Here is a 20,466-nt window from a genome sequence, read left to right on the forward strand (position 1 = left end):
GATATTTTTGAGTATATAGGTTAATATTGGTAGATACTGTATTTAGTTATTGTGTCTTGTCTTTTTTAAACTAAAATATTTGTGCTTGTACATTTCAGTCGAGACTCTGGATACCATCCAGCTCATGAACTCTGCTGACAGATTGTGCCCTGTGTGTCCTCCTTCACAGACATCTCCTCTCTGGGATGTTGATGTTGTTGTACAGCCCCTCTCTCTGCATCCAACAAGCAGCATTTTAGCAAGAAAAGAGACAGAGTGTGACCCACTTGTGTTGTTTTTTTTTTTTCCTGCTGTGTCCTAGTGACAGAAAGTAGGTAAGCGTGTCTGTCTGGTAGCCTAATGTCAGACCCAAGGTAATGCCAGCCTCCATTTTGAAGCAGCCGGGTAAATCCTTGCTGATCTGCCAGCTTGTTCACCCCAACTAGGTTGAGGGAGGGACACTGAATATCTACACATGCGCACTAGTGGGACACTCATGTTTCTGCACAGTTATACTCATGAAACTTGAATGTATGTTTCGGACAATCTACGGAGAGTAGGGTGCTATGCTTTCCACCATCTCTACACAAATACAAGTCTATATAAGTCCATTTGCATTGTAAGATTTGTTGCATTATATATTTTCCAAAACATTTTGGATTATGGTGTTTAATCACTATAAGATATATATAAGATTGATGTGTCATATTTAAGTGATCTGAGTCTAGTTCCACTCTAGTTTTGCTTCATTAACTTTTTAAAGTTGGTTGTAATAAAGGGCTGTTTTCCTCAAATAAGTTAAGCAAATTTTCCTAACAAGACTAAAAGCTCAATAAAAAAGAGCCCAATGATTCAAATAAAACCAACTGCAGACACAGGTTAAATTTCTCTTTTTATTATTCAGAATCAAATACATGAGCTCATGCAGATCCAACAACAGAATGTGTGAGCAGGTGGAGCGATGGAGAACAGTCTTGAGCGATTCCAATAAAATGAGGCGCCCGCTGGTCCAGATACAAGCTTTCTCCTCTAAACTGCACAACTCAGCTGAAATACAACCACATGAGAATCTGTTGGATCTGCAGCTATTTAGTCACACAACACAAATATTGATTCGTGGGGTATCATGATTTGGAAAGCTTGCATCATCCAGACGCACGGCGGCCGATCATTTGAGAACCACTTAGCTCGAGCGTCACGAGATAAAGATGAGTAAAGTACAAACAAGTTTTCAGTGAGCTCACACTGACTTAAAAGTGCAACTTCGTTTTCCAGCTTTGTTGGATTTGCAGAAGCAGGGATCATAATTCACACAGGGGCGATGATTAAGGGCCTAACAAATAACTACATTACCAACTACAGTATTAGTGTTAGTATTAAACAGAATACTACTTCATGGTACGTCCAGGTATAACAAGTTAACTATTGCATAGTCTTTTTTTCTGTTAATAGCAAATACTACTTCAGAATTATAGGAAAGAATAGGATTACACATATGTAATAATATTAGTTCCGTAATTACTTCTCATAATGCTCAACTGATTGCCTAAATAATTCTAGGCAAAAGACAAGCATGGGCACTGTGTAACTAGCTTCATATACTGTATATGTGGAGTTTGTGCTACTATGCTAAATCACTGCTTTAGATCCCCATCCATCGTTAGCGTCAAAAAGTTCACCAGCACAGGAAATGACTCAACATTGGTATCACTTTGAATGTTCAAAAGAAATGTCACAACATATAAAATGACACAAAGTTTACACCATAATGTCTCATACGGAGATGTAAGCACACAAACACACGTACAGTCTCTGCATGTACAGCAGCACGTCATGCCGTCTTTATAGGAAACGCCCTCAGTCCAGCTAAGTTAGCTCAACTAAAAAGGTTATACACAATGATTGATGTAAAAAAACAAAAACAAACAAACAATGAAGACACGGTTGATGCTGCAACTTGACATAAACACGTCAGATGTCTCATTTACACGTTTTACTTGTATGTGCCTTTTTGAATGTGTAGTGTGTGAATGTGTGAAACAAACAAACACAGACAAAAAAAAATGTTTGTGATAAGTGTTTCACAGGATGTTTACACTAATGCCTGTCTAAATTCACTTCTCATAACTTGGAACAGGAAATGGACAGAAAGGCAAACTGGAATCAAAGGGTGAAGGAGGTCTTCTGTGGCAGTCGATGGGTTAACAGACACGGGGACGGTAGGAAGATGCAGTTGTTAGTAGTCAAAGAACTATTTTCAATATGATTTACACACACAATATTTTTTTCCACAACAGGACGACCTTTCACTGCTCACTTCTTTGTCTTTCAATTTTTACTGTTATAGAAAAGAGACATAAAAAAATACCCCGACATTACATTCATCGAAGGAAATGTAGTCAATTCCTGAAAAAAGTGCTCTTGCATAACTGATCGTGTTTGACGTTTTCCTTCTCACTCCGTCACTAGCTCTCTTCAGGTAGTTTGCTTCTAGACAAAGATCACGAGGGAAATTCACAGTATTGGGGTGGGGAGGGGTTAACAGTTGGTGGCCAGATGGGGGCATGTTTCACTCAAAGAAAAGTGCAAATTGAGTTGGGTCAGTGTTCAGGGCGTAGAGGAGTTTAGATGCTGCCAGGGGAACCCAGCTGCAAAGGGTGATGATGGTGGTGAGAAGATGTATTGAAGTTACTGAGATATTGTTCTTTGAGAAGGACGAAGGGGGGAATACATCACCAAACTGGGGCGGGGGTTGGTGGGAGTCCAGTCTAAAATCAAAACCTAAGAAATTGTTTTGTCTTTTTTAACACGACAGTGGGGGTCCTGCTGTAGGAAAGAGGCGTAGTGGGTAGGGGGGGTTTGGGGCCCGGCAAGAACTTCTCATGCCTGCATGTACTGGGGAGGAGGCTCCTTGGGTGGGATGGAGACAGCTTCCTCATATGGGGGCAGCAGAACCTGAGAAGTAACAGAAAACATGGATGAATGTTCAGTGATTGAACATTAAATGTTCCTTACTAACCTGAAAACTAATGAACCATTTACAGAAGATACCCTTTTTTATTTTTTCATAAAAAATTCAAAACATAACCTGATTATTTTTTAGTCGATAGATGATCAACAAAATTAAAACAGGATCTGAAACAAGGTCAAAGTATTCCTACGATATCCCACTGTGCTGTCTATGCAAGGTGCAAGAGGATTTCCCTTCATTTCCCACTGCTTCCAAAATAATTAACAATAAATAAACAATGATAGAAAAACTAAATTAGAATCTGGAAACATGGTAACAATAGAAAAAACAAGTAATTTGAGATACAGCTTGTTTCCCCTCCATCTTTCATGCTCTTTATGCCCCAGCCTTATAGAAGGCATTACTAGCAGGAAGGATAACACGCACACATCTCTGTGCTTTGTTGTTCACACTGCCCTCTCGCCATCCGAGGTCTCCCTCTGTAAACAGTGTTATAAAACCAGCCCTGCTGTTAATTCAGTGAGAGAGAGAGAGAGAGAATTTGCTCCGAGGGGATGGAATTGTGAAACAGCCAGGGAGGCCCGGAGAACACATCACAGGGAGGATTTGAAACGAAGCGGACAAGCAGACAATTATGCAACATGTCCAGAAGAAGAGAGGAGGACGGACAGAGATATATAAAGCGGGGGGAGGGAGAGAGAGGGAGGGAGAGAGAGGCGACCCTTGTGCATTTTAATGGCATTTACATAAAAGCACGGTAGATAAGCAGCTCGGAACTTGATGTTCGAGGCTATAGAAAGCCACTTAGACACACCGCCGGCTTTCTAATAGTAAAAATAGATGGAGTGCTCTATTCAGTCCGAGCTGTGTGTAGAGAGCGGAAACGCTATGACAAAACCATATCGTCACTATTCAGGCCAATATGAGAGCTGTTTGACCATGTGCCACAGATTCTCAGATACTGTGTGTTCCCTCTTACTTCTAATTGAAATTCACACTGCTTTTGCTGCGGCCTCCACTTTGACCTAGATGTTTCTGCTCGTTACTTTATCTTATTTGTTTTTTTAAATGTAAAATCCATATATACATACAAACATATTTTCCATTTCAATTAGACTAGTAATTAAACTAAATTAAACTGTTTTCACACTGCTTTTATCTCAGTGGTTACAGGCTCCTGCTTCCTGTTTTTGATGTAACACTACCTGGCACCTGAGTGTTATTTCAGCTCTCAGCCTTGTGTAAGTATACAGTATATTCTCTGTCACAAATGTGATTGATGCTGATGTATCATTACATTTTTAAGTAAATATAAAATATAATACAGCCATAAAACTGAGTATAAAACAGAAATATACTTTGATGGATTAAACTTGTAATTTTCTCCCCCTAGTGCATTTTATTCGTCACCGGGGCAACTGATAACCTTTTACTTCTTCATGGTCCACCTGCTAACACACACAAATCAGCCTAGTTTTGTTCTTTCCATTCTTTGTACTTTTTAAAATATTTTTCAAATGTATTCAGCATTTTTCTCTTAAAATCTGGCTGTGGCTGTGTTTCTTTCCCTCTACGTCCTGGCTGCAGGGGACAAATCAGACTGGCACATATCCAGTTTGTTCCAAGGCCACATGATACACAATATGACACCAGACCCTGCTGGATTAGCTCCTGCCTGAGTCTGTTTTACAAGGTGAAAAACGTCAGCAGTGAACTGGGTCCACAGCAACTCAAGGACAGAGTGACAGATGAAGTGCTACGTATTGAGACGACAGTGGGTGTGAGACAGATTAATGTCTTATGGATCAGTGTGGAGGATTACAGAGATACAGACAAGTGGAAACCGTGACTACGCTAAAGCCTATGAGAAACTGCTTGAGTCAACACTGAGAGGGACGTGTAGGATGGACGACACATGACTCTAACCAGCCACCCAATCACTTAAGGAAGACCTAAAGCATCTACTGTACTTCTACTCACAGCAGCAACGTCACTTCACTGACATAAGCTGTACAGTTACAACACTGGAATATTAAACAGCCCATTTCCCTGTGACTGTGTACAGTACAATGTATTATATGCACTATTCTACTCAATGGCTGAAATGAACTAGTTAACTCATCTAAAAGACACTGCATAAAATACTTTCTAAAAATACTTGTTTTAATATGATTAAAATGTTTTTAAATAAAGAGGATGTAAACATATTTTAACAGATGTGATCTGATCTGTGTCTTTTCATATTCTGAAACATTAAAATTCATATTAATTAGTTTGTGAGGAGAACACTGTACTTTTTTACTCCTTGCTATTGTGGCATCAGCACTTGCAGGCATGATGAGATATTTTATTACTGCAGAAATTACACTGATCAACCACAACATTAAAACCACCAGCATGATTTATTGTTCTGGACATATTTCTTTGTCAGACTCTAAATAGCTGCTATTAAAAAAATAAGCTATGTGAAAATGATAATAAGTGATGCCTACAATCCTTACCTTGTAAATTAAGTGGTATCAACTCATTGAACTGCAATAACATGAACAAAAAATAGTCTATATTTTAGTATAGCTTAGTAAAGCCTTGCAGATGTTGAGCCCAGCATTTAATACCTCATATTCACATATCTGAGCATGTGGAATTTTTAGTATGTCCTTGAAATGAAGAGCTGGTAGGTGGATGTGAGGACTTACCGTGGTGTCATTGGTGGTGACATAAACCAGGACCTCCGTGGTGCCCCTGCCGCTCACATATCTGTAGCAGTTCCACACACATCCAATCAGGTAGGCCTGCCCCCAGGAGGTGAAAACAGAGAAGGAACAATGACCTTAAACCACACTGCCTCCACTTTTCATTATTACTGATGCTGCTTGCTACAATCTCATCACTTTTTCTAGGTTGGACATTCATCCACTGTGAGAATCATGACAGCTGGTTGGATGTGGACAGTTCCATCTAAGGACGTTTCCATTTCTGGAAAATGTTGCCCTTCTGCTTCTGGCTCTGACATTTATTTAAAGGAAGCGTATCAGTGATCTCTTGCAGCATTACGGCTCAGTCCACACTAATGTTTAGGTTTGTCTCACTTGGCAGAAGAACAGGAGGCTCATTGTGTGTGTGTGTCTGTGTCTGTGTGTGAGTAGCCTGCTGAGTTGGTATCTCTGCCAACAGTAAGTGCAACCAACCAACCAGGAAGCCAAATGGACAGCTAGGCAACCACTTCATCATCTGCAGAGTTGGCCCCCAACACTAAATTGAGGTCAACTTCATCATTTTGCACTATGCAGAATTGAACCTTTAAAATAAAAAAGGTCCTAGGAACATTGATGATTTACAGCAACATAAAATAAAATAAATCATTTTATCAAGTTAATACATTTTATTATGTTTGGTTAAACATTTCCTCTGCACTCTTTTTATTTAAATCTGCAAACACTGATATCTTATAAATTTACTAAGAAATTAATTGTATGGGGGACCAGATGTATTGTGTCTCAGCTGTTCTAGTCCGCTTCATGTGTCTGGCTTAAATAAACGCCTTCTGAAAGTTCGATTGTTATATTATAAAAACCTGCCACGCATTGATTCTTAAAACAGCTAAAAACAGCTGGCACACAGGCTGCGAGTTTTCACTTTGAATAGTTAACGAATGGTCGAGCTGCCAGAGAGAACCCTGCTGCAGCCACATGCCAGATGGACTGTGGTGCAACCTAAGGTTAGGTGCCTTCAATTAGCTTAGTCTCCTCATCAAAACAGGTGCAACAAAGTTCTTACATCCTCTAGAAACGACATTAGACATTTGTACAAACTCTGAGTTGCAGGTCACTAACCTATTAATGTCATCACTTCGCATTATAGCAAAAGGCTCACACATCGTGAGGAGCTGTGCTACTGCTCATTTATTTTCTGCAATAAGTCATGTCGTCTCATTTTATAAATCTGAGCTTATAACCATCTACATCTCCCTCTGTGCTGCACTACTCTCTTCTCCTACCCCCCTATCTCTCTTTAGCTCTTCTTCCTGCCTGTCTGTATGTGGCATTTATGCCAAGTGCAGTCAAGTGGAGGATGTTGGCTTCAGCAGGAACTTCAGCAGGTGTTGCCTCTGAACTGAGAGCTGAATGTGTCCTTGAGGTTTCATTTCTGGCTCTTTTCCAGGGGACTGGCTCAGCTATCATTTATATAAGGATAAGTAGTTGATATACAGTACTGTGTGAAGCACAATAATGCACAGCACAGTATTGATTTCTCTTGGCAAATATGAAGATAATATGTTTTGAACAAGTACTACTCTTTAAAGCAGTAATGAAAGTGCTACAAAGCTCTTTGTGTGAGTCATGACATTTGCTCTTGTCTATGAGTCCAGCAGTATGTCTTCCACTGCCTGCTTGCTATCATAATGTCGCAGCTCTGGCTTTGAAATTCTGCCGAGAACATTTCTAATCTGAGCCAAGAGGAGAAACAACTTGATTTGATTGTACAGATGACTGCAATTTCATGTCCTATCTCATCACTGTCCCCCAGAGCATAGCTGTGCCTAGAGAATCATCCATGCATTAAGGGGGACTAGCCTGAAAGGAGTTGGTTTCCTGTTGTCCCTGACCCACTGATCTTTAACTGAGCTCATGAAGAAAAGTGATAAGTGGAACGTTTACATTTATTACACATGCCTGATGGTTCATATGGCATGTGTAATGAATGCTACGAGACATGCGCAGTATGACATTTAATCACCTTAATAACCTTGCGATAAGAGGAACAAAGCTATAAAGGGTTGTTCTACGAGATACAATTGTTCAGTGAATGTGTGTAAATCACTACTTTTTATTAGATTTCAGACTATGTAGTCTTACCTTGAAGGAGAGGATGCAGCCGATGAAGAGAAGAACTGCAAAAACTAGGCACATGTTGTTGGTGGACATGATGTCCTCTTTGTAAGGGAATGTTCCCGGCTGAAGGGAAGGAGAAAGGTAGAGAGAGGAAAGTAAATTAAAATAAATAAATGTCAAGAGTGAAACAAAAATCAATGAAGAGAAATGTGAGGCAGAAGATAGGAGAGTAACCTTTTTACATGAGGCATAACTTGACCTTTCCTTGACCTTTCAGTCCTAAACAACCAAAGAGTCTCACATGGACACGTAATTTTGCATGTGGGGGCTGTACCTTGTAAGTTGCTTTGGATAAAAGTGTCAGCCAAATGACTAAAACATAAATTTGTTCATGTCTTATTGACCTTTATTCAGTGAGTGTCTCTTGTAGTTTAAGGGAAAAAAAACTGTGTTGTAGTGAAATAGTTCTCACCAGCTGCTGAAGGTAGTCCTGCACCGTGTTAGGATAAACCACCACACTGATGGCTACCAGCGTGTTAAGGGCAAAGTCGAAGATTTGGTAGCAGAAGAATGGAATGATCCAAGCAGCATGTTGCTGTAAAAGACATTTAAACATTAAACAAGAAGAAAAAAACTCTCAATTTCAGATTTATGCTTCTCATTTGTATGTTTATTTACCTTGTAAGCACCATATGTTGCCATGCCACATATAAGAATCATGAGGAGGGATATTGCAGTTGCTATGCAGATATCTGAGAAATAAAACACATAAAACAGAACAGTGTGAGACCAGATAATCTAGTTTTCCAGCGAAGAACAACAGCTGGAACACTTGCATCTACTGATGTAATCCAAAAGTCGTAATGGGATTTTTTTTTTCCAAAATAGTGCCCTCACTATTTTTAAGCATCCAATCTGCCTTGCAGAAAGCACATGGATAATTGTTATGCAAGAGATGCTAAATTTGACTAAATGTGACACCCTTCTCACACTTGCATTACAGCTGTGCAAAAAGCTGATGAGACACTTGTCACTGCCAGTAATGAGCTCAATAAAGTAACTAACAGGGATCCACTCATGAAGTTAAGATTATATATTCAATACAGACACTGCCCCCAAAACATCATACACATTTTCTCTATATAAAATAATGTCTCCTTCATTTTCCTTTGACTAAAGCTGCAGAAGCAGCAATCCTATCTGAGTGGAGCTGCGTTAAGATGGCCGTTTTAATCCAGTGTGGAATCAGTGCAGTTGTTTTTGAATCAGAGTAGTCAGTGACAGAAGCTGTGGCATTGCAGAAGCAGCTATGATGATGATAGCTGCTGGAGGGGCAGCACTGGAAATACACATGCACTCTGATTTGTTGTCTATGCTCTGGAGCCTACTCAGCCATGTCTGTGCTGAGAGCAGCATTTTGAGGAAAGAAGTGATGATTAGAAAGGAGACGTGATGTTAGAGCTACAGAAAACACACGAGGATACAGAATGTGGACATGCTGTCAGTTTTAGCTGTCAGAAATAGAAGATACATCATAAACATATTACTGATTGATTATGTCTGGGAGTTATGTAGTGGCAGGGTGGACCATGCACTTTGCAATTAATTTGACAAGCTCAGTGAAATAATGTGTGAAACTACCAATTATGTGTTCATGAAGAATCTCAAAAAACAGCAACAGAACTTTCTCAGTCGATTGTTAGGGACACATCTTAAATGGGTGGATTGAACCTTAGGATTCCATTCACTGTCATTACCAATTAATCACAAAAGGTTTGTCTAAAGATAACCAGTGTACACAGTACAGTGACAAATCAGAGACATAAACAGTACATCCTTGCTTTGGAAAGCATTTTTGCTTGAAAAATGACTCAAATTATTATTACAACAGGGGCAGATTAATTACTGATTAATTCAGCTGTAGTTTCTTACTGTCAGTTTTCATGGAAAATAGCAAACGTCTTCCTTAAGGACATTTAACATATCCTGTAATTCCAATAGACAATGCCACATCTGGCACGTAACTATCGAAGGGATTAGCTGCACTCACTTGCATCGTCCATGACATCAATGTCAGTGCCCAGCTCAGAGCTGGTAAGGTGGTAGCGGTACTGAACTGGGTCATTGAGAGCCGACAACAAGATGAGTAAGACCACTGCATTGATGAGCTGTGAGGGAATGAAAATCAATATTAATGTCAGATGTCACACTAGAGTCATGCATTTTGACAGCTGTGACATTTTAGACTTAATGGATCTGAAGAGTATATTTAAGTCATAATATTTGTGACTTTTTCTTAGTGTTATACAGTATAAAAATGAAAATATAAACTAAGGGGAGTTGCAGAAATAGGGTTTTCAATATATATACTATTTAAGGCTTGATAAAGGTTAATCACTGAGTGGATTTAATAGAGAAAACTCTAATGAAGCATCATAATGTGTTAATTAAGGCCATAGCTAATGGGTATTTCCAGTAATTTAATTTATGATTCATTTATTTGATTGCTTGTATAGTCTGTGTTTAGAAAATAATGAATATATATACTATATACTGGCTCACAAAGCCCAAAGGCACACGGTTTCTTGTTTTTATCAAAACCTCTGATCAAATTGTAGAAAATTGTTGTGGATTAATTTCATTTTGATCCTAACTGAGGAATTAACTAATGGGGTCAAATCTAATGTTGATTCAGGGTCAGTGATCCAACCAGTATGACTATACAAAAAAAAAAAAATACTAAAAGTTATAGATCACAGTTTAGTTTTCTCCTCCTACTGTCAGAACATTTTATTAATGGAGGTATTTGTTGTTACTGCCTTTAATCTACAACATGGTTGACTGATAGTAAAAGAGATGGAGGCTAACGATAAAGCTCTGGGATTTACAAGGCTTACTGAACTATGTTTAAAACTTCAGGTTATCCTGAGGGTTATAACACAAGAAAAGTCGATTTAAAAGTCGATTTAACCCCACAGGTCTGGTTTAAATCCAATGTGTTGGACTAGGAAGAACAAAAAAAAGTAACGCTAGCTGCCTTGTTAATACGTTTAGTTATACCTACTTTACAATGTGATTAAAATATATCAGGATAGTCCAAAAGAAGGCTTGAATGGCAAAGTAGGAGACAAATAGCTAAGCAAACCTTTCCTTGTTATTTTTATTCAACGTTTTAACCAAGGTTTTCCCCAAAATGGCAAATCAAACATGAGCTCCACAAAAAGCGGCAGCTAGCTAATGTAACTTAGCTTAAAACTCAACCGCACTTGACGCTAAATCAGACATTTCGTCGTCATATTAAACGTTTTTCGAGGCACATGTAAAGATATATGTTCCTGGCTCGTATGACAAACATGACTTACCATGTACCATATCCCCAGGATGATGGTGCCCGTCCGGACATGGCAGCACAGGCAGCAGCTCGTCGAGTACCACCGGTCCCACGGCGAAATCATCTTTTCTGTTTGTATCCTGCTCTTAATTTGAAGCTATTTCATGAATGCTGTCGATAATGAATGAGTGGAGGCTACACTGTCCTCTCTCTTCCCCCCCCCCCTCCCCAAACGTAAAGTTGGTGCTGTTGATGGTGCTAGGACCGCCGCATCCAGCGTATGTTGGCAACGACGTTCGCCCGTTTCCGCGAGTGGAGTCCGGGCGAACGCGGCGCCGTTGATCTGGTTCATCCCGGAGTCACATGACCACCGGGGGATTTGACCGGGACATGTGGGGCGGATGCTGATGGAGACAAGACGGTTTCACGGTCGTGTTTCAGCGTGGCACGATGCTTTTTGGAGGAGTGTGGGTCATCAGTGAACTCATGAGTTCAGTGTATTTAAGTGTCTTAAATACACTTTAGCAGTCACTTCACCTGGAAGATTAAATCACCCACCGGGCCCTGACGTCCTGGTGGGTGATAATATGCAATGTGCATCTCAGTTTTTGTGATAAATCATGAAACCTGTCCTTCAGACAGGCCCTGGGAAAATAGTAGCTTTAAGACATGAATTATTAGGGCTAATATTATGCTTTCAGCATTTATATTGTAACATGAATTTGTTAGAAAAATCCAGCTATTGTTTGTGCATAAGGGAGAATGAGGAGTTAATGCAGACTCCAGGGGCCCCTCGCAAGTTAATGTGCTTGTTAATGTCTCATTAAACACCTTCTTAAATTAGACATGTTGCCCAAGTGGTATCAAGATTGTTTCTTAACAGCCGATGATTCACATGGAGGCTTTTTGTGATCATTTCACATAGCATTGGTCTCTTCAAGAAATCCCTTAAAACTAAATAAATGCCTAAGTATCGACACGTTTCATTTTATTCAAGGGTTTTAACAAGAAACCAGTTTTCGTCTCATGTCAGTTTATGTGCGTCTGTGCAAACACCCTGGACCAAGCCTGACAGATGGGCCACTGACTGCAGCTCTAAGCTCTGGTGGGTGGACTGCATCATCGTTTCATTAGGGGATTTTCCTCTCCTGCCGCTGACTTAAAACTGACCAGACTGCCACCACCTTCAATGGCGAAACACGATTTGAAGAGGAAATTTCCAACTGATGATCCATTTTTAACAGTCTTAAAGATTTTCCATACAACTGTTTGAATTATTAAACAGTATTTGTGGAAGTGTATAGAGGACTCTGACATAATGCCCGGAAATACAAATCCTTATAATCCTGTTTCTCAGACTTACTGGGGAACAATACAATCCCCACTCAGGAGAGCACATATATTAGTTTGGCTGTATAATGCTGTCAGATTCTACTGACTTATTTCTAGATGAGACTAGTTGAAGGCAGTATTGTCTTGTATTATTATATATTGCTATCAAATGCACAAACGACATGGTTTTCTCCATTAATATGTCATAAAATGTGATCTGATCTTCATCTAAGTCAAGATGAACAAATATAATGTGCCTAAAATAATGTCAGTCAATGTAGCTCTAGACCTCACCTCCAAATTAGTAATGCTAACACCTGACTCCAATTAGCTTTTTGAGGTCATCATTCAAAGAGTTCACCTAGTTTTTCCACTCGCACTGTGAGGTTTGTCTGGTTTTTGTTAATGAAGACATGAAAAAAACGTAATTAGTTATGTGTTATTATTTTAGGCACATTAGATTTGTTAATACTCTTGACTTAGATGAAGATCAGATCACATTTTGTGACAAATTAATGCAGAAAAACATGAAATTCCAAAGGCTTCATATACTTTTTCTTGCCTCTGCAAGTATTGAAGGCAAACCACCAGCGGGGAACAAAGAAAGAAAACCAAACAAAAATAAAACGGTGATATCCCTCTGAAGTGAAGTTGAATGGACAGGGAGCCAGAGACTGAGAGAGATTAAAAGCCGGTAAATCCTAAATGAACCGTGCGGTAAGGGATGGAGAGAGAGATGCAGCGAAGGAGGTCAGGCACTGTAAGCGTGCCACGAGACTGGCTCACCACATTGACTATGACGGCTGTTTGACCTCAGGAGCGTCACTGCAACAAGGGCCGGTCACAGGACTGGCTGCTGACACAGATTTGTATCAAACTCCATATAGTGACTCTTTGTGGTATTAATAACAGATTTGGGGTTAGTTTGACAAAAAAATAAAAAACAGCATGCCAGGTGACAGGGAGAGATCACTATTGTTTGTATGGAGTTCTAGTTCAAACTCTACTACCTTTTTGGCACAAATACATGAGTAAGAGGTAAAAGAAGCTGTGCTTCTTCAGAATAACCAATCTATTAAAATATAGCTTCTCCATGGAGCTGTGGACATTAAGACTTAACATGATTTTTCCAATTAGCTCTAAAGCTCTTCTCATAAAACCTCTTTAATTAATATATCTTTAGGTTATTTTCATTTGGAAGTATTAACAACTCTTCAGTGACCACTGAAGCCAATACCGCATTTAAAACGGCTTTTTGTCATTTTTAATAATATGACTCTAAACCTCTCTTCCAAGCAAAACAATAACACCTGGGGTTACTGCCAAGCTTTGTTCCTTAGTAAAAGAAAATAATAAAAAGTAACAAGTCCGTAACAAGGTGATATCAAGCATTTCTGATTTATTTATCATCTTTACCAAACAAACATAGAAATATCATTTGTATCTCCTCAATAAACAAAATCATTCACAAAAACAATTTCAAAGACACAAGTATATAAATACATTGATTGAATCATCCTAATCGTCAGTAAAAATTAAGAAGGGTACCTGAAGCCACAGCGACAGAGAGTTTGTTCTTTGAGGTCTACCAACAATTACGCACCACCACCTCAACGCACTAAGGCTCTTTGCCTATCAACACACTTGTGTTAAAAATCCACTAGCTCGGACGCCACAGAAAAGCTGCAATATGTCTCCTTAGAAAAGCTGTAATAGTATATATACACTCAGTGGTACTCCAGGACGGTTAAAGCAGGATATCATTCATTTAATTTCCATGTACATAAAAACTATTATCAAAGTCATGCAAAATGAAATTAATTCTGACATCAAAACTGGATGGAAGCTATAAAAAAGGATGCTGATCCACTTTCAATACATCTACAATTTAAGGCAATAGAATTAAATTCCATTTTTTATATATGTTTTGTGTCTTGTTAAAAACCAACTCTGATGTGGAATTAAAGCTGCTCCATTTCATTCTCAGTGTATGTCTTCAAGCTCAATTTACATCAAAACCCCACCCCCAAATCATAAATCCAGGAAGTCAGGTACAAAAACAAAAAGTTACATTTCAGATTCCGCAAAAAGATATTAACGTCTACATGAACTCAATACAGCCTTTTGCACAGTGCAATCAGAGAACTGGAAAAAGCCCTTACAATCTGTACATATGGCGTGGCTTTTTCTAGAACAAAAACTGGAACAAAGTGTTGTTTAAAAAGAAAAAACAGTGCAGAAAGGAAGTCATGAAGTCATTAAGTGTCTGGAAAAACCAACACAGTCAAGCAATTACAGACAGAGACTAAATAATAAAGGCAGAGGGACAGTGCTTCTAGTGCTACTGCTTTATGGGATAATCTATCTGCTAACCTCACATTACAGTGCCTCCTGGTGGCTAATATGAGTTACTCAGACGTCTACAAAGCAGTTCCAGGTTAGTTCACAATGTTCAAATTTTAAATTTAGTGCTGTGGTTGAGACGATCAGGACCAGATTTTGTCCACAGCTGATGAATCGGTAACCTATCAGCTATCTGTGTGCTCCAAACTTCCACAGCTTCAATAAAATATTGTGCCTTTCCATTGTACCCCCTTTAACTATAAAGTGGTATATTTAACCATATTTTAGTACAACAGTAGGTGGAACATACCATCACATGGATGTACAGTGAAAAGGTGGACTATGTTTCAGTAGGAGAGGAAAGGTTTGTATGGCCAAGATACTTTTTTTTCTGCTGTAAGACAATGCCAATTGTTCATAACTACACAGCCTACAGGCAGCAGTAGTGGCTGTTAGTGGGAGTAGTTAGTACTTAGATTCTGGGGAATTTAATTTGTATAGAGAAAGGGTTTTAGATTACTGTGATCATTTCTCTTGTTCATATTTGTTGTTTAGTAAAGTCACTGCACTTCAATCGCCGTAAATTTGTGTGTCACAGCTCAGCAAGAAATGACTGAGAAATACAGATAGACGGGGGACTTTGTACTAGAATACAGTTACTCTGGAAATGACTAAACACATCACTCACACAGACTTCAGTAAAACTTTAGAATGCACCGTTTCACAAAAGAGAGAAGGATGAGCACAGTGACCATTAACCTTTCCAATATACATATGCCATGAACGTGTTGTATTAAAAGTAAACTTGAAAAGAATATCTGCACCACTCCTCTAAACATATTCGTGACCACTATTTTCATACAGCTGGTACTCACACATTTCAGTAATTGATATGAGGACAGCAGCAAGGCAAACAAAACAAAGTGCAACATCCTGGGGTGATAAACATTTGTTTCTCTTGTATGACAAAATTAAATTTTTAAGATTCATAGATTTTTAGGTTAACAATTAAACCCACTCTCTGAAGAAAAAAACAAAAAAATTTGATGCTATTAATAAACAATTACATAGACATGTACCTCCACTGCAAGTCAGCCTGTCCTGAGACTCCACTTCGAGTGCAGTGTAGCAAATAGTGCAAATTATTTAAGATTTCAGTCCATAGGACTACATTTCATCACTATATTGAGACAAGCAGATGACATCCCCTGCTTGTTTTCTTTTTGTTGCGGTAACTGATTAACTGTTAATGTACCTCAGAAAGAAATTCTGTACCTGGTAATTATTGCATGTGACACATTTGACAATCATTTGCATATGCTTGTTTGGACCTGTGATGTGATTTCACGTTTCCCTTCTAACTTTTTTCTTCTCGGAGGGCTTTGGAGGCTCCACAATCTGCTCAGACTCTGAAAGTAGATCACAAAGTAAAAGGAAAAATTTTTATTTTTTTTAACTCTCTGTTTAAATGTATTGGACACAAAAACAGCCTGTGTTACAAAGAAATTTATAGAAAAGTAGAAAGCGTGCATAAACATGATGAGAAGTACTTCTTGTACTGCTAACGTTATACATTTACTTTCTGTGTGAATTTTTTTTTCTGGAGTAATCACAGTGTAAGAGCTGCTTAAACCTACTCTGAGGTGAGGATATGCTGGGATTCTGCTTTTTGGAAGCCAGCGCAGGAAGCTCTTGGGGTTTGGGCACTGCATTGACCAGGAGTGCAGGGCTTTCCATCTATTATCAAATATGTGAAAATGGCAATGAGATAGGGAAAACGGAGAAACTTCGTTTGATGTGAATATAAACAAAATATGACTATTTGAGTAAAACGTTACTCTGACACTCTGACACTTTTTCTTGCCTGAGCCTCAGCTGCAGCCTCCTCTTCAGTTTTCTTCTTCTTTTTTCTCTTCTTCTTGGATTTGGCTGCTCCCTCAGAAGGATCCTCTGGGTCCTTCTCATCCACTGATGGCTGCCATAACAAAAACAGACACATCAAGTTCAAATAAGGAACACCCCAAAATGTTGAATAACTAAATCTTATTTCACATTATAAGATCATGCCTTTAGATACATACTATAAATAGACTTATGAAAGCTGCTGAGATAAAACAAGACCTTGTTGGGCACAGGCTGTTCCTTTGGCTTCGGCAGAGGGCCTGGCGATATCAACACAGGAGACTCTTCATAGTTTCCCCAGTGCTCTGTTGGGGCATTCCAGTCAGAGCCGGGGTCCACTGCTGCCAGTCCATCTACAAAATTCATATCAACCAGACAGAAGTTAGAAACAGAAAAATACTACTCATCTCTTTTCAGTTTACATTTACATTTAGTCATTTAGCAGACGCTTTTATCCAGAGCAACTTACAAGTGAGGAACAAGGAAAGCAAACAAAATCTCAAAGTCAAGAACATACAACATCAAAGCAAAGTGCTATCAAAAAAGTGTTTCTGTTTCAAGAGATGTGATTTCAGTTAAGCTGCTGCTGTTTAGTAAAGTGTGGCACGTGGGATGGGCGTCTGAAACACTTACTGAATCCAGACCATTCATCATCAGCGTCAGGCGGGTTTGTCCACTGTAGCTCAACTGAATTGGATATTTGTTCTATGAGATAGAGAAGGTAGGAAGAAACATTTAAAAAATGCTAAATTACTTTAATATTTAATTAAAAGCACTGTAAACCTCTTAAACTTAAAAACTACAGTCTGAATAAGGATGACGTGATTAATCTGAGCTTTAATCATAGTACCAACCTTTGTTGTTAAGTCCCAGAATGGACAAGGTCACAGGGTTGAGGTCAGTCTTTGTCCGACCATCAATGCCACTCCATGCTGTTGATGAGAACACACAAACTGTGTTTTCTTCTTTTTATTGGTCACTAAACTGCAGTTGATATAATTGGTCACAATAATTCCTCATCTCCCGATGCAAGTGAATGTTGGTTCTACGCCACTCTGGAACCAGTTTCTCCAGCTAAGTGCCTAGTTCGTTGGCAAATGTAAAGAACTGGTGTGTAATTAACCAGCATTAGAAATGACTAGTTGGAAAAAGGGTGTATTTGTAAAGCAAAGTTCACTTTATATGGAAGTGACTTCAAACACCTTTAAAGTCAACTCTTACATTTCAGTCAACGTTTAATTTCAAATAAAATGTATATAATAGAGGCAAAAGAATTGAAAAGCTTATTTTCATATGTGCTATTACTAGTATAGTTGTTGCAAGCTGAGGTGGTACCTTGTGTCTCCCGTCCCCAACGCTGGGGTTCCGCTGGGGCCCTGTAACGTGGAGCTGTTGAGATCGTACTCCACTTGACTCCCTCCATAGTACCCATTTGACCAGAAAGCTTCAATGAAGTGTCAGCCCATCCTCCACCGTTGACTGAGGACTCCTCTCTCCAGCCAGAGGGCACTAAGGAGGCAGACAGGCAACCTTTGTTAGTCAAGGTTGGTCAGGATTTTTGTTTAATAAAAGTCTGTCTATTGAAAGTTTTGGTGTTTATGACATTAACTCTAAAAACACAAAATAATGAAGGCAGTCAGAAAAGGGGGAAATTAATACATTCAAAGACAGAAAAATCCATGCATCAGCTCTGTATTTACCAGCTCCACTGGCTGCATCCCCCTTTGCACTGGGTCTTGCATGGTGGGACTCTAAAACAATATGTGTAGGAAAAACCATGTATGAGCGTTTCCAAAAATAGGATAAATACACACTAATGCTGCTAAGATTACCTATTATACATTCCCATCACATTTTAATGAAAGTCACAAAACATTTGACTTCTCTAACCTTGAATACAACACAAAGTCCTTATATTCCAACATCTTTTTAGATAAATACCATTGTTTCCTCTGTGTCTCTTAGTACTGGTAGGTGCTGTGGCAACAGCTGCTGTCACATGGGCTTTTGGGGCCTCAACACTTCCAGGGCTACCAGAGTCCTCAGGGCCCTTGTCCTTCCTACGCTGTTGCCTCTTCTCTCTGTTACTGACTTTGGTCTCCCATGCACCTAGTGGACATACACACAAACACACAAAGTGAATGATTGGTTGGTAATAATAAATGTACTGCAGTTTATTATTTGATTAGGGTGGTGGCTAAGATGTAACAAGTGAGGCTAACCAAAACTGATGGGATATAATAGGTTGTAAATTTTGATAATGTGAGGAATTTGTTGTGGGTAGAACTAAAACGTCAGTTAGAAAATGAGAAGTTATGAAATTTCCCCTACAACTGTTGATTCTTACCTTCATCGTGTTCCTTCCCATCATTATTAGACACATGCTGCACTGGTTTCCCATCGATCTTGTTTTTCTTCTTGTTCTTTTTCGCCTGAACTGGAGGATGTACCTCATGCACCTATTGTGAGACAGAAATAGAAGTTACATGGAGGGAAAGTATGGCGGGTAACAAACAGTGACTTAAGCAAAATAGTGGCTGCTCTGCCTACAAACAACCACCAACAGTTTCGGGTCCTCTTGGACGCAGCTGCACAAACGTACCTTCTCAGTTTTGATCTGTGGGGACAGCTTAGAAACCGCCTCCGTCACTTTAACTTCCTCCTGAGACACAGTCACAGGTTGGCCATTTGAGTGGGTGTTCTGGGCAAAAGAAAGGAGCAAGTTAAGCAGCCTGTGGTGGATGATCCAGTAATACAGCAAACAATCTAGCGGGCTGTTAGTGTTAATATCTATGCTGATTTGTATTATGCTCCACATATGCATTCCCATGAAGCCCATACATAAACCTTGTGCTTTTAAACCATTACATTCCTAATTAGTTGGAGGACTGAATACTTTACACATCATAAATGTGACACGCTTTAACTTCCTAACTAGCATTAAATATCATGTTAAGCTATGCATACTGCTAGATAGCAGCCTTTTCCCAACAAGGCACTGTGATTCACTGTAGCATTAGCTAACTGGTTTATTTTAATCATTCTCAAATGGGGCACATAGAAAGCTTAATTTATGTTGAGCCAACAGCAGCGCTAACATGAAGGCTAGCCCATGCTGTGTTTAACAGTCAGGTTAGCTAGCTAATCTGAACTGTGCGAGGGTTGTTGCTAAAACCACAGCGGGGCGACGTGTAGAAGTTAAGCTAACAGTTAGCCAACTGGACAAACACTTGTATTTAGCTTCAGTTGTTTACAGAAACACAAATGAAGACACTTGTTTTGACTGACCCATCGTAATTCGACAGCTTGTTGACGCTGCCTACGGTACCTTGACAGTTTTCTTTTTGTTTCTCTTCTTCTGCTCTTCTGGTTTGGCAGCTTTAGCAAAACTGGCCTTGACGGGCTCTCCGCTGCGGTGGGTGACCGGGGATCCCCGCTTTTTCCCGACAAACGCGCCGCCACACACCGCGGCCCAGGACAAGCCCAGCACCAGCAGCAGACCCACCGCGGCCGTGCACAGGATGACCCACGTCGGGTACAGCTCGGGCTTCAGACCTAAATCCAGCCCGAACTGAGCACGGACGTAACCTTGCCCCGAAGACAGAAGCTCCTTGAAACGGCTGGAAAGCAGCTCGGCTTTTTCCAGCGCAAAACCCTGCAGGTCCCCAGCCATCTTCCTAAATAGCGAAATCACTAACGTTAGCTAACTGTTAGCTACCATTGCCAGCATCCGTATGCTAAACCACGGAGGAGTGGCTAATCTAATCTGACTGCTG

At 39.6% G+C, this 20,466-nt stretch overlaps 2 protein-coding genes across 3 annotated transcripts; both read right to left on the reverse strand.

Moving 5' to 3' along the window:
* Positions 1–858: 858 nt before the first annotated feature.
* Positions 859–11,427, reverse strand: laptm4b (lysosomal protein transmembrane 4 beta). The gene is made up of 7 exons (XM_026350306.2): positions 11,145–11,427; positions 9,833–9,950; positions 8,461–8,534; positions 8,255–8,377; positions 7,807–7,905; positions 5,647–5,742; positions 859–2,934 (listed from the first exon to the last, which is right to left on the reverse strand). Exons 1-7 carry the CDS (start codon positions 11,235–11,237, stop codon positions 2,860–2,862), a joined length of 678 nt encoding a protein of 225 aa, XP_026206091.1. The 5' UTR covers positions 11,238–11,427; the 3' UTR covers positions 859–2,859.
* Positions 11,428–14,502: 3,075 nt separating this feature from the next.
* On the reverse strand, positions 14,503–20,461 carry mtdha (metadherin a). 2 transcript variants are annotated; one of them, XM_026347435.1, is made up of 12 exons: positions 20,019–20,461; positions 19,293–19,391; positions 19,038–19,149; positions 18,632–18,799; positions 18,391–18,441; positions 18,026–18,199; positions 17,545–17,622; positions 17,324–17,395; positions 16,910–17,043; positions 16,641–16,763; positions 16,426–16,525; positions 14,503–16,197 (listed from the first exon to the last, which is right to left on the reverse strand). In XM_026347435.1, the coding sequence occupies exons 1-12, from the start codon at positions 20,361–20,363 to the stop codon at positions 16,133–16,135; spliced, it is 1,521 nt and encodes a 506-aa protein (XP_026203220.1). In that variant the 5' UTR covers positions 20,364–20,461; the 3' UTR covers positions 14,503–16,132. The 2 variants fall into 2 exon arrangements, with proteins under 2 accessions (XP_026203220.1, XP_026203221.1); XM_026347436.1 differs by having other exon boundaries at positions 16,653–16,763; positions 20,019–20,459.
* Positions 20,462–20,466: the final 5 nt, after the last annotated feature.

This window comes from Anabas testudineus, chromosome 11 (genome assembly GCF_900324465.2).
Source record: "Anabas testudineus chromosome 11, fAnaTes1.2, whole genome shotgun sequence".
Taxonomy (NCBI): domain Eukaryota; kingdom Metazoa; phylum Chordata; class Actinopteri; order Anabantiformes; family Anabantidae; genus Anabas; species Anabas testudineus.